Source organism: Nymphalis io, chromosome 22 (assembly GCF_905147045.1).
Source record: "Nymphalis io chromosome 22, ilAglIoxx1.1, whole genome shotgun sequence".
NCBI classification, from domain to species: Eukaryota; Metazoa; Arthropoda; class Insecta; order Lepidoptera; family Nymphalidae; genus Nymphalis; species Nymphalis io.
The window spans coordinates 2,930,811-2,946,572 of NC_065909.1; the positions used below are offsets into that span (position 1 = coordinate 2,930,811).

The following is a 15,762-nucleotide window of genomic DNA, read 5'->3' on the forward strand; positions in this document are numbered from 1 at the left end:
TTCTGGTATTTTTTTTTTTGTATTTTTATAGAGTATGATTTATTATCTATGTGTTGTTTTAGTGTAGCCATGCGAAAATATTATTTAAAAAAATAAATTCAATATATTAATATTATTATATCCTTGTTTCGCAAATGTTTTGTAAAATACAGATTTCTCTCCTTCTGTCTTCGTTGATTTGTCATTGGAAAGAATAAGACAGCATTGTTTAACAAATCATTTATATGATATTTATTTATATAAAATACAAAAAAAGACAGAACAACTAATTATAGGTAAACAGCGCTTGTAATTGAACATAAAAAAATAAAAAGTAAACAACATCTAAATAGACTGTTACAATCAAAGAAGGAGTAACGATAAACAAACTTCATATTTATATCCACTTTCATTTTACTACCAATATTCCAATAGCAACTTCGAAATTCAAAACGGCATTTTTTCATAAATCCAAAATGAATATTGGAGGGCCGCAGAAACAGCAGAAAGGCTACCGAACAATCAGTTCGGAAATTTCCCGCGTAATTATGATTAGCTGAAAACTGTTACCATACAAAAAAAAAATATTTTTAATGTAATGCCTGACGGCTCTGAATACGAGTCATTTGAACCAGTCGTACAAAAAAATAAACACTAAAGTCATTGTGAATTAAGTAAACGAATGTGATGTGTAATAATCTAATTAAAACGTATTTATTTGAGATACGAATGGAAAACTTACATAATTGTGATTAGAAACGTGTCGCGGGCCGCACAAATGGTAGCCCTGTCATACATTATTCAACCAATTATATCGCGTTAATTCGATGTTCAAAGTTATTCATTTGTCTTTAATCCTCTTGTGGTTGGAATACGCTATAGATATTGTTTTTTTTTTTTTTTTAATTGTTACATTTTAATTATTTATTTATACGTTAAAGAGAGTACAGTGAAAATACAAGTAATATAAAGAGATATATTCAAAACTATTAAGTTGTATAAGACACATTAATGATTCGAACATACCTGGTGAGCGAAGCGCGAGCTTGTAACGCTTTACGCTACGGCCACACCTTGTGCTTGGGTATTGAATTTTTTTATTGAGACTCGAGTTATATGTGTTTAATTAGAACAAGTAATCTTGAAATATTTATAATGTAGTTAATGACTATTCAACGGTTAGTCAGCTGGAATATAATAATGTGAATATTTTGAAATAGCATTGCTATAATGCTTTAGCCATTTAGTTTAAAATAAGGATAAGTTGTATGAAAATAAAAGCATAATATGACAGGAGATGATTAGGCTTTGACACATGAAGCAAAGCGTGGTGAAGTAAGTTCCAAGCCTTTTCGAAAAGGAGAGGAGCCTTGGCCCAGCAGTGGGATATTTACAAGTTGTTATTTTTTTTTACTTCTTGCGCATTGATTTATAATATTTTATTGATAGATTTACATCGCAGTATGTCTGAGTATTTAGATGTGTATCAGAACAACAAGGCTATTTTTTATACCTATACCAGTGCAATCAATATCTTAGTTTCTTGGTAGCACAGGTGTGACCGTACCTTTACAGATATAAAAGATAATGCTTTTACATGTGTGTTCGTTTCCTAATCATAAGGCTCGCTTCATACGCTTTTTAAATTGTGCTAGCACAAATTGTGATTGAATAGTTTATGCGGTTTAAATATGTGTGTTTTTTTAATTAAAGAAATTTGTTGGTTAGTGAAGGTGGACGATTATTGAGTGTATTAAGCTATTTTTTTTAAATTAATATTTGTATTTAATCATTCATTCATTGCAATCAGTATCGACTCAAGATTTTTAATCTCCTATACATTTATAGATATTACTCTTCCCAAACTAAATTAATTTTAGAATATTATTAGCATTTATTTAATACAAAAATGAATTCAATTAAATATTTTTTTCAATTATGGTTAAACTTATCTCCATGTCACATGTTCTCTGATAAAAAATGTACAGATTTATTATAATATACCTAACTACTGAAATTCCAAAATGGTCTCTCTATTAGAAAATATTATTACTATACAATACTCTTAAAATACATGTAGTAAAGTTAAAAAAAGAATTATAACGAAAATAATATTTCGTTTTCATTATAATTGTTAATTTGGTTCTATTGGAATACTTAGATATTTCAAAGAAATATTACAGATGGCGCTAATGTCTGTATCCACGAAATTTTACATGACGTGTACTCCTATATTTACTATTATATATTTTATTAAATACATATGTATAAACTTCTATATAATAAAATGTAAAGCTTATATACAATCAATATTTATTATCGTTCACATTCAAAATTGATTATTTCTAAATAATAAGTATATGAGCAACGGTAACATGGCTGTGATGCCAAAATTACTAATTTTATGTATTAATTTTTATTATTATTGCGACGATGTGTATTTTTTTATTATTTGCAATCAAATTGGCTGTTAATTTATGTATTTTCAAGCCATTTAAGTGTTGTAAGTAACAGCTTCCTATTTTATTCAAGAGTGTAAGTTTATAAGCTAGACATATCCTGTAACTTAAGCAATACTACCAACCCACTGTATTGAAATGAGAAACGCATCTCAACACGAACACGCACACGTGCACGAAATTATTTATGTTTTTCTGTGTGCGTGGATGTGTGTATTTAATCGATGTCAGTGGGGTTTTAACTTTGTATGTCATGAACAGTGAACAGCTCCGCTAGATGGCGCTATTTTATTTTCATCCACAGAACTTAAGCTAGGCCTGTCCAGTAAAAACAAAATAATATTGCCAGATGTAATTTTATATGTATTAATTAATAATTGAGAAATCATATATTCTTTTGGATAAAATTTTGTTTATTTTAACCGATTGTAATCGTTCTAACATTTTATAATAGAATGAGATATGAATTTGTATTTAATTAAAAACATAATGTTTAATGATACGCGAAAATAGTTTTAATATATTATTATTTTCGCCGTTGTGATATTACTCTGTACAAACGTTAGCCATAATACATTAGATTAGATTATTACATACGTGTGTTATGTACATATTGAGTTGAACGACTTGCCTTCAGATGAATAAATATAAACATGTAGTTAACTATTGTTTTATTTCATATTATAATTCCACGTGGACGTGGCTCCCTCAGATCCAAATATTCTAAAATTGAATCTCGGATAAAAAAATTTTCCCCATCGTTTTGCACCAATTGGTCTTTTCTAAATGTCATTGATATTGTATATCATTCACTTTTTATTTAAAACGTACATTCAAACAATGTATCGGTCTGTTTTAATTTTCGGAAATAAAAAATAATAACGGATCCGAACCGGAATAAAGTTCTAATTAATTTCTTATCAGAATTTATACTACAAATATATATTTTTATTTATAAGATAACACAATCTTTAGAAACAAGACTTATCTAGTTTTTTATTTATTTTGAGAATGAGTTTTAGTACTTTCTTCATTCATAATGGAGGAAACCGAATAGAAACGTTCCTATTGGTTAGACGCGCGACTACAGCGCCACATGCATTGAACTAATAGAAATAAGTTACTTAATTAATATAAAATGTATGATTAGTTTTAATTAATAATTTTTAATTAAGATTTCGCCGATTGATTTTTTATTATAACAATGATATTATTTAATTTTGACATTTTTAAAAATTACTGATGATTTTTTGTTACCTTTAATTTGAATTTGATTAGATTGAATCTGGAAGTGCTATGTACACTTGTAATTGACATGCACGTTAGATATACGGTTATTGTTTTATAAATTAATCTTTTCAATGCTTTATATGTATGTTGTAAGTGTGATATTACAAATAAATAAATAAACTAATGGTTTAGAAAATAAAAGCGTAACAAACAAAGAATTTTCCTGATGCAAGCTTTATGCAGGCCCGTCTGGGTGGGTACTACCCACTCATCAGATATTAAGCCGCTAGCAGCTAAGCAGCAATAGTTAGATTTGATGCGTTCTGGTTTGAAGGGTGAGTACACTGTAACTACAGGCACAAGGGACATAACATCTCGGTTACCAAGGTTGGTGGCGCATTGGCAATGTAAGGAAATGTTACTATTTCTTACATCGCTAATGTCTATGGGCGGTGTAGCTGTCTCATTTGCTCATCTGCCTGCCTATAAAATAAAAAAAGAACTTTCGCATTTAGCATTATTTATTTTCGCAAGTCAAGCTTGTAAAAAAAAAACGAAAAATATTTCAATTTTTTTATTAATTACACTACACTTGTTACAACAGATTACATACACGGACGGCAAATACATTGACATAGAACAAAACAGCTAATAAATTATAATAAAATTAACAATTTACACAGCGGCTAATTCGACTGACACTTCATTTAAACCAACATTATAGCACGAGATAAGTTTTCGTACAATAATTTAACGTACCCCTTTTTAACATTAAAGCGTAATTGCTTCGAAACGAATATTTAAATAACAGTCAATATTAGATAGAATTTCATGAAAATAAAATAGAAAAATATAATTTAGAAGAATTAAAAAATAGTTAAATAAAAAACGACTTAAGATTGTAATATAATATTAACATAAACATTGTTGAATAATTATAATTCGGTATGGGATTAAGGTCGAATTGATTAACTTATAATGTCTATCTTGGACAGCGAATCGGAAAATATGTCCGCCTTTTCATAAGCCTCGAGAATAATACTCGTGTCAATTATTTAAGATTCAAATAATCTTTTTTTTTTAAACGCGCAAACATCTACGTCTTACTAAAAATAAATATAATAATACCTATAAAACTATCACAATAAATTCACTATTTGAGCATGTAATTGTATTCATTTATGTTTAATTAAAATGTAGATGCAATTTTACAATTTGCAAATAGAACTTAATATTAGAAAAAAAGAGTAATTTTCTTTGGAAAATAAATAGTCTTATAATGTAATATTTACAGTAAGTACACGATTGCTAAACAAATATATAATTACGTAAATATTTACTACTTAATTAATATTACCAATATTATATTTTATGACCTTGCAATTGATTCATTTCTCTTTAATACTGAATGAAGTTTATAAAAGTTTTTTTTTTTTCATAATAATAATTATTTTCGAATATTAAATTTCGAATAATCGTGAAATTTATATTCTTTTTAAACATTTTTAAAATTACATTTAACCTGACATCGGCGATTATGACAGATGTTCGCGCCAAAACATTTTTGTTTTAAACAAAAATAACAGAACGATAAGATTACTGAAATTCTGTTAAACATCAAATGTTAGTATATAATGTATTAATAATAATGCCGAAATAACTGAAGTAATTAATTTTTAAATAAAATAAATCATCTGACATTAACATATATGTAAGACAGTGCTAGACATATTTTATATATTTGAAAAAAAAAAATAGAATATGTATAAACTCGTCTTTTCTACGACAGAAATTTACAGATTATATATGTATAATCTGAAACGCAGATGAATTATATTTCAGAATATTTTTTTCAAGCATCACATTAATAATTAAGTCTTATTTATATCGAGAACAATTTACTCAAACGTATCGAACATGAACGCACTATATTGACTTTTACATAATTAGAATAAACTCATAAAACATTACATAATATTTTGGTCAAAATCTTTGTACAATTTCAATGTGACCACAATTAAAAATTAACATTCTCAAATTAACATAAATAATTAAATTAAATAATATATTTAATAAAATAAAGTAAATATTTTCATAACATAAATTCAATTTGTACAAAATAAATAAGTACATTAAAACTATGAACATGCAATAATTATGATTGTGAATATATTGGATGTTCATTATTAATGGTGATGTTTGATGATCAAAGTTGGGACGTGTGATGTAGAGGCTGAATGACATATTACAAGAAAATAATAAAGTATGAATGTGAATTACTATATGACAAGAGGGAAAAGGGGGTAAATGAGGATATGACTAGAGACAGTTGAATGGAAGAGAAATACACAATGTTATGAAGTATAAGGGATTTTTTTTTTAAATCCTATTTAAACTAAATATATTTACAGAAATTATGTACTAACAATCAATAATAACTCGTAAGCCTCATGATCAAAATTGTGCGTTCTCATTATCCACTAGAGAATGTTAACATTTAATACTTCAAAAATAATTAATTTTCTTATATCTAAAAAACATTATGCGAGTCAACAAGTGTCTTTAAATTTACAACAAAGCTTCATTAATAATCAAATAGTTATATATTTAAACTTATACTAAATATTCATAATATAATTGTCAAATACATGATTTCCATTACAAACTTTGGCACTTTAAATACTATAGAGGTCGCGCTAATCCACCTTCTAAATAAGGGTGTTTGGGATGTCTCCCCATAAAGATCTCACGAATGCGCCTGGGCGTACATCTTCAAGAAAAAATGTCGCCTTAAACGACAAAGCGATAGCAGTTAAGACTATATGTAATTATTTATCACGTTTGAATATTAATTAAATTTTCTTTGGTGATCTTTATCATGACTATTGCTTCAAAACATTAAAAATATAATTTCAAAATGTCATTTTTTATAACGTCGTTAAAAAAATTGATTGTCACCTATAATTCGCCTAATCAAGAATTGTAGACGAACTGTCAAAGTCAACTGACATTTACAGATCACTATCAACTGACTGACAGAAAGCTGTCAAATTTGACTAAAATTACTTGACACGACTAAAGATATTGCTATCTCTTTCTACAGTTTAAAAAGGATAGCAAGCCTTTTATAGACCTGCCAAAGTTCAGAAACGACTAAACGTGTGTAGCTTAGAATATAAATAAGCACGTTATCGAGCCCAGTACAGGGCGATATCTCAAAACCTGTTATATTAGAAAATTGTTTTATTACTTGCATATTATTACTCTATGGATTGCAGAAAATACCAATATGTATAGACATGACAAGTGATCTATTATTAACAAATCATAGACTATATAAATCGCTTCGAATCGAATCGAATGAATTCGTCTATGCCCGCTGGTATTTGGTAGATATCAGTCAAAGATCCTATAAGTAAGCATGTTATAACTTAGAAATCATCTTAACGCGACCGCACTATTTACAATTAGCAGTTATAAAGAATTACAAAATAACTTGTACTCAGATAAAAAAATAGCTTCTGTGTGTATGAATTTAAAATAAATAGATTTTTAAAGAAAAAATTTTCATTGCACAAGCGGTTTCTATTTGAAATATGACAATTTAACTTAACTAATATCTCGCTACTGTCAATGGAAAAGGTCGTTACAATAATTAAATTCGAATTTAAAACTTGTTAATTAATTAAACAAAAATGCTATAAATATTAGTTTGTATGTATTTGTATGTTAATCTATGGCTAAATATCTCGGAGTGGGTTCTTCGAGTGAGATGGCTAATTAGCCATAAGACAGTCTCTTTTACAATACAATTAAATTTTTATACAAAGTTAAAAGAAGAGAGCAACGGCCTGTGAATTACCCACAGCTAGGCTTAGGCCACTCCCTTTGAGGAGATGGTTTGGTACTTATTCCACCACGCTTATCCAATGCAGGTTTGTAGATATTGTGTTAGAATTGAATTAGACACTTGCAGGTTCCCTCTCAATATTTTCCTTCACCGTAGCACGAGATGCATTATAAACACAAATTAAGCACGTGAAAATTCAGTGGTGTTTGTCAGAGTTTGGACATGATTGCACGTACGACCTTTTACACGAACAGCGACAAAATTTATTTGAAAGCTTCAAATAACCGTCTTACAATTAATTTGTTATATATTAATACTTCTTGGAATGTTCCGTTCCCCGTAACCGTCATTTATCTTACACATAACACATCCAATTTTTCCCCCCATTTGGATCATTTCTACTGTCTCTGTCTCTCTTCAACTTAATAACATATATAATTTCATCTCATATTCACATTATTTCTTATTTATTACTTCTTTGTTGTGTTAAACTCGCCCGGTGGTCGCGCTCAGCCGCATTATTCTACATCCTGTAACGTAAATCTTGTTAAAAATTAATATTAATTAGGGAGGGGGGGGGGATGGCGGCGTAGGGGAATCGTTGTGTTCGGCGTGCAGATGCAAGTGAAATTGGTGATTAGGCTCATCATTTTTTGTGTCTAGAAGATAAGGAATGGCGACGGGTTTAAAACTCATGGTACATTTAATACTTATGTTACTGGTGGTAGAGTTTTGTGCAAGCTCGTCTGGGTAGGTACCACCCACTCATCAGATATCATACTGCAAAACAGTAGTACTTGGTATTGTTGTGTTCCGGTTTGAAGGGTGAGTGAGCCAGTGTAATAATTACAGGCACAAGGGACATAACATCTTAGTTCCCAAGGTTGGTGGCGCATTGGCGATGTATAACCATCGCTGGTTAACATTTCTTACGATGCCAATGTCTAAGGGCGTTGGTGACCACTTATCATATGCTGGCCCGCCTTCCTATTCTATATAAAAAAAAGGCTTATTTCATACTGTATAATTGTAAATGATGATTATATAAGAGTACCTACTGAGTTTCTTGCAGGTTCTTATCAGTAGAATCTAAATTCCGAGCCGGTGATAGTTTTATATTTAATTAATTACTGTAACTTGACGATGCAAAACCTGCCTCTATGACCTTGATATACTTGAATAAATAATTATTTGATTTAATTTGATGTTAAGTGGTTGGTTACGTGATAGTAGTGTCAATGCTCACTTTGCTATCGCCTAGCATAAGCGTTCCCACAAGAGCCTGGTGACAGCGACAGCTGATCATGTCAGAGACATATCAGTGGATTGACAGATGTAACAAGGTAACATGATGGTAGGTACCACTTAGTGTAACTAGAAGAACACTACGACAAGATTGCAACAGTACCAATAGCCGATTATGTGGTGGATTTTTTTTTATCTACGCCAGGAGGACAAATAACTCTACTCCACCTGATGGTAAGTGGTAGTAGAGTCCAAACGCGACGACGGCCAGTACAGACGGGAAAAACGTTCTGCACTGGCCGCCTTCGCCTTGCCGGCCCGCAAGATGCCTCTTCACGCCTCGTTTGTGATGCTCACCGGCTAGCGGCTCAGCGTGCACAGGGGTCAGGGCACGGCGGCAGGCTGCCTGCAGTGCCGGCACGTGGTCATGCAGCTGGAATATCGCTCCACTTGGAAAGCAGCGCTGGCGACATTAAACTGACTGCGCGCCAGCTGCTGGCAGCTATGGAGGACGGCCTCCCAGTCGGCCAGTTCATCTGAAAATAGATAATATAAACTGTTATTATTTTAAATTACATAAGTATATGAATTATTATGAAGTGGTCGAAATAAGAACACAAACGCATGAGTTTTCTTTGCAGAGGAACATACAGACATTTTAATAAAAACAAATCAACTTACCAATAGCAATGTGTGCTGTTAAAACGGTGTGGTGGGTCGACAGAGCCCACGCATGGACGGAGTGTACGTGCCGCACGCCGTTCACAGCTGACAGTGAGGCTACACATTCTCTGTACCTAATGAAAAGATTTAATTTTAGTAATATAATTAATGTGAACGTCTGTAATAAAGTCTGTAATCAATAAGAAAGTGTAACGCTTCTATATTGAATAAAGATTTTTGACATTGACTTTGACTTTGTACGATGACCACAATAACTATCAACATAAACTATCCACTAAGGGCATTTACTATAGACTTTTTTTTGCTAACGCTACCCGCTGTTTACAACGCGTCGTTAGCTCATTCGTCAGGAATGCAAATAAGCGCTCTTGCGCGGCACCCACCGGAAGTGCGCGGGCACGGCCTGCATGAGCATGGCGAGCGCGTCGCGCACCACGCGCGCCGACGTCAGCAGCACCAGCACGCCGAACACGAACGTGCACACCGGGTCCACCACCTTCGCGTCGGGCTAAGGGCACGCATAGTGGGAGGGTAGAGTACAGCGTTGAAAAGGCGAAGAGATAATCCTCACAACACTGATCTCCATGTTGTAAGCAAAATAAAAAACAAAATTAAATTGTGCTCAGCATTTGCCATCATCAAAAAAAGATTTATTAAAAATAAAAAAAGATATCCTGGGAAATTATTCTCACATACCCATCTGATTCCAAACTAATAAGAGTGTGTACTATGGAAACCAGACAACTGATATACTACATATATTACTTTTCTTTTGTAAATACATACTTATATAGAAAATAACACCAAGACTCAGGACAAACAGGCATGTTTATGCACACGAATGTCTGTCCTGGGTGGGAATCGAATCCACCACGCCAACCGGCCCAATAAGTTTAATAATATTAAACAATAATACTTAAAATTACTACACATCGTATCGTTATAAGTCAATTGTCTACAAATTACTTATCATTCAGTCATGTAGAACTGTTTTAAGTTTATGTTGCAAAATTTGAAAATTGAAATTAATTAAAAGCTTGTAAAAATCCTTGAAAGTAAACAAAGTAATTATTATTATTATTATTTTTTTATAGAATAGGAAGGTGGACGAGCATATGGGCCACCTGATGGTAAGTGGTCACCAAACGCCCTTAGACATTGGCATTGTAAGAAATGTCAACCATCGCTTATAGCCAATGCGCCACCAACATGGGAACTAAGATTTTATGTCCCTTGTGCCTGTAATTACACTGGCTCACTCACCCTTCAAACCGGAACACAACAATATCAAGTATTGCTGTTTTGCGGTAGAATATCTGATGAGTGGGTGGTACCTACCCAGACGAGCTTTTAATTAATGAAAACACTAACGGATTTACCAATAAATATTCTTTAGTGATGCGATTAGTTCAACAATGCTGTGTCTTCCTCTTATATAGATATTTGTTAACAGTACAGTAACAGTAACGGCCTGGGAATGTCCCACTGCTGGGCTAAGGCTTTTTCTTTTCTTTGAGAGGAGGAGAAGACTTGGAGCTTATTCCACCATGCTGCTCCAATGCGGGTAGGTGAAATATAAATTTGGCAGAATTTCGATGAAATTAGACACATGCAGGTTTTCTCACGATGTTTTCCTTCACCGTCAAGCGCGAGATGGATTATAAACACAAATTCAGTGATACTTGTCCGGGTTTGAACCCATCGGTTAAGATTCACGCGTTCAAACCACTAGGCCATCTCGGCCTATATTTGTTGATATGGTCAAAACTATAGACTTACATATATTTTGATGAGTACAGCAGCGAGCAGTACCCCGCAGCTCTGGATGAGATCACCGATCACATGGATTAAGGCGGCTCGGAGATTTATATTTCTGTAAATGAAATAATAGAATACAGATAAATTATATAAATATATAATAAATCAATTAAATATCAAGTAAGTTGGTTATCAAAAATAAATTTGATTGATATAAGTTATGTTTGTACTTGTAAACTTTGAGAGTAAGATAAGCTTTCGCTTAATTTCATTCATCTGGTAGTAACGAAGTGGTCCGGACCAAACGACAAGAAAACCGTGGGCTGTTTATATCACTTAAATAGCTTCAAGCAAACTGGAAAAATAATGCCTATGAAAGATGGAAGGGACGGCGGGAGATGGAGGATTTTACTCAAATTGGATCCCATAGTACTATCCCATAGACTAAAAGGCCATACGAATACCAACAGGGTTGATTATATAAACAATGGATTCTTCTTTCAAGCGTCAAATCAGTGATGACAAAAAGAGAAAACTATACACCCGGTAAAGTTGATATTTAAGTTTTTTTTACAATTAATAGGCCAGCGTTTGACCATTGACTTGCCTGATGTTAAGCATCGACACGGTCTAAGATGTAGCACGCTTGCCTAAAAGAAACCTGTTTACTCTGGATTTGAAGACACCAACATTGTACCTATCAGGAAATACGGACTCGGGCAAAGCATTCCATAGTTTTGCAGTGCGAATGATGAATGTGGATTCAAAGCGCTTCGTACGTAGGCGGGGAATTTCCACTGTTTGTGGCCGTTCGATAGTAAAAATAGATAATAAAAAGAATTAGTTCGTGTAATTCCTGAGCACATTCTCCGACATGTATCCGATAGAAGACTGAGAGTGATGCAACCACACGTCGATGTTCAAGACTTCGGAGCCTAGACTCGACCAATGCGTCGTCTCCTATCAACTTTCTGGCACGCCTCTCAATCAACTCTAGAGCTTGAAGGTGGTTCTTGGCAGAGCTATCCCAAAAGTGGTTAAAATTAATTTAATTAAAAGTTATCTTTTAACTAGAATGAACTTCGCCACACACCGACCTGGCCTTGGAGCTGGCCACGTGCGCGTCTGCGCCGGCGAGGTCCTTCATGCCGTAGTCTCCGTTGGCGAGCGCGCCGTTGCTCTGCTTGTGCCGCCGGAACAGCTGGAAACGCCGCGCCTCGTGCGCGTGCGAGCACGCCGCGCCGCCGTGCGAGTGGTGGTGGGCTGCCGATTTCATTTCATCTAAGTTAATGTCTGTCACTGTCCCACAGCTGGGCGAAGAAGTATCGCTTTGAATGATGCTCCCATACTGATTTTTTTAATAATTTTGTTACAAAATTTATATATCATTCGACTAATTAAACTGCAAATTTTTCCTGGATGTTTTCATAGAACTATTGCAAAGAAGTAATAGTAATTTATATCATAATCAATAGTTTATCATACCAAACACAGATACAAAAAACCTAGATAAATATAATCTCTACGTGCGTTAAATCGCAATATGAACAATAAGTAAGTGGTGAACACCGTCCATAGACATTAAGAAACACAGTAGAAAACATTCACTTTTAGTCAATGAATCCGCGTCCCATGTTCTTAAACTAAGTTATACGCTATATATAAGGAACACAATACAAAATATTGCTGTTCATCGATAGACTATCCGATGTGCGGTCCCCCCCCCTTATCAACTCACCAATGTCCGACGCGCAGCCGTGCAGCACCAACGCCAGCACCACGTTGAAGGCCACACCACAGCCCGACACGATCATCATCATGTCGGGCTCGATCTGGTAATCACCCGTGTGTATGCGCAGCGCTGCCACGTACACGAACACTCCCGTCAGGACCCATATCAGCAGAACCGACGTCATTGCGCCCAATACCTCTGGCAATTTTATATATTAGATATAAAAGCAAGTATATTATATTAATAATACTTCATGGCGACCACGACCGCTCTGACAAGAGTGACACGACGAAGAAGAATATTATAATTGCGTTTTCAGGATTGGCATAACCAGGTGCACTCCCCTTTATATATACTCAGTGTTCCCCGAAGCAAAAGTAATAATAATAATATCCTGGGACATTTTTCACACACGGCCATCTGATCCCAAATTAAGCTTGTACAAAGCTTGTGCTATGGAAACCAGACAACTGATATACTACATATACTACTTTTCTTTTGTAAATACATACTTATATATATAATTACACCCAGACTCAGGACTCGAACCCACAACCTTCGGCGTGAAAGGCAAGTGTTCTACCAACCACGCCAACCGGCTCGTCAAAAGTACATTTATATTTTTCGTTTTTTTAATAAACAAAGGTTAACTATGGTAAATAATGTCAGTCACGGTAGCATGCGCGCACAATCCCGAGGTATTCCGAAGTTCGACGACTGGACACAGGCGAGCTCCACATAGAACCCCCCCCCCCCCAATACATTGAGATACGCGTGAATAACGAAACATAAGCGACCTTAACTCGGATTATTATATTTATCACATATGTCTTACAAAGAGATATGTATTAAATATAGTAAATATTTCAAAGAGATATAGATAAGATATAATCCAGCAGGTGTATGTTATGATAATATGAACTGTTAAGAACAAAACGTGACTTCTTTGAATTTGTGCTGAATTGTTAGCTTGTATGCTAATCATGAGGGTCCAGCACTTATCCAGCTACCCAGCAGTGAAATGTGAACCGACTTATAAAGTTGTATAGTATAGTAACAGCCTGATAATGTCCCACTGCGGCGCAAAGGCCTCCTCCCCCTTTTGAGGAAAAGGTTTGGAGCTTATTCCACCACGCTGCTCCAGTGCGGATTGGTAGAATACACATTTGGCAGAATTTCAATGAAATTAGACACATGGTTTTCTCACGATGTTTTCCTTCACCGTCAAGCACGAGATGAATTATAAACACAAATTAAGCACATGATCACCGGTTAAGATTGACGCGTTCTAACCACTAGGCCATCTCGGCTCGACTTATATATGTTATTATTATAATGGCCGATGTCCCCTGTCACTTTCTGATAATTCACGACCGTTTTCTGCAGTGAGTTTGTAGTTTGTTCTTACAGAACAACCCTACAGCTTCCCGGGTTGGACTAATAAAATGTTTTTTCTTTAATATCGGAAAATGAATACTGAAGAACGTTAACTCGAGTGTATAATAATTTCTATGTCGAATGCAATTATTTAACATTATTGGATCTGTTCTTACCAGCTCTCCTATATCCATAAGACATATTCGCGGTAGGCTGTCTGCCAGCGCAGCGGAAAGCGAGAATCGCCAGCGCGAAGCCACCGCAGTCGCTTAACATATGGGCCGCATCGCTCATCACGGACAGGCTGCCTGCCAAGTAACCACCGACCAGCTCGCAAATCTGAAATCAAAAACATGTGTACTATAACTCCATTAAGTGTTTCTCGTGGTTTTGGAGTATCTTTTCCATTATTTGTATCCATGTTATTTTGATTCTCCTGCTATTTTTTATATGTATGCATCTAAGTACTCGGTCGATGGTATTGGCTAATTTAGACTATGGGCGTCAAATGATTTCAGCGTAAGATTTCGAGTGTCATGCCTTTTTTAGTTTTAGACACATTTTTTTTATTTTATTTACAGGCAGCATCACAGTCTAATTTTTGGGATTATTGTAACTATGAAAGTATTAATTGTTCGACGACTTTATTGATTCGGAACGTTGTGTGCCAATTTATTTATTCCCTCCCACAGATATTTATGTTACTTTTTTATGTACCTTAATAATAAATACATTTGTGTGTTGGAGGCAGGAGTAAAAATTAAGGTCGCCCTGTACTAAGGGACTCCTTAGTCCAGGGCTTTTAGATTAGGAACTATTTATTTATTTCATTTAGTTAATAGGAGAAAGGCCAATTGTCTTCCTTAAAGGTGTATTATTGGTTTTCGTGGGATTCTAGATTTCTAGGCTGTTCTGGGTGGTATTCAGACAGTACAGTCTGCCTAGTGCAAGTCAGTTTTTCACGCACGTCGTTCATTTTATTTGTTCAGTATGCGAGTATTTTTTTACTTATTCGAAGGCATTTACGTTAACAGGGACGTTCAAGGATTTGTGTGTGTGTGTGTAATTCCATACAAATAGCTATTTTTTTAATAAGAGCAACAATCGACTCAATTTGTTAGTTATTTTCTATGTTAGTAAGTTAATTTCAACCTTCCACCGTCGTAACCGTTCAACGCCATCGAATATGTAAAAAAAAACTCGCATTCTGAACAAAAAAAAAATGAACGAATTAAAAAAGTAAAAAACTAACTCATATTCTCAATTTATTTCTAGATAAATTCAATAAACATGTACGAAAAGACACCATATAAAATAATTTTATTCATATCGAAATTCATATCTAAGATTTCTTTTGTCTTGACTTCGCTATCAACCGACTTCAAAAATAACTGATTAGGTGTTGTGAATATTTCAATATTATTATTAAGTTTTTAAATTGTCTTCAT

At 34.0% G+C, this 15,762-nt stretch overlaps 1 protein-coding gene across 1 annotated transcript in view; it reads right to left on the minus strand.

The window, feature by feature from the left end:
- Nucleotides 1–4,259: 4,259 nt before the first annotated feature.
- LOC126777079 (zinc transporter 2-like) overlaps nt 4,260–15,762 on the minus strand; it is a 48,222-nt gene continuing 36,719 nt past the window's right edge. The window contains exons 3-10 of the mRNA XM_050499960.1: nt 14,491–14,653; nt 12,944–13,135; nt 12,303–12,468; nt 11,227–11,320; nt 9,831–9,955; nt 9,445–9,560; nt 9,121–9,299; nt 4,260–8,048 (exon numbers count right to left, since the gene is read on the minus strand). Of these exons, the coding sequence (XP_050355917.1) occupies nt 9,148–9,299; nt 9,445–9,560; nt 9,831–9,955; nt 11,227–11,320; nt 12,303–12,468; nt 12,944–13,135; nt 14,491–14,653 (1,008 nt within the window). The 3' untranslated portion in view covers nt 4,260–8,048; nt 9,121–9,147. The remainder of the gene's footprint in view (nt 8,049–9,120; nt 9,300–9,444; nt 9,561–9,830; nt 9,956–11,226; nt 11,321–12,302; nt 12,469–12,943; nt 13,136–14,490; nt 14,654–15,762) is intronic.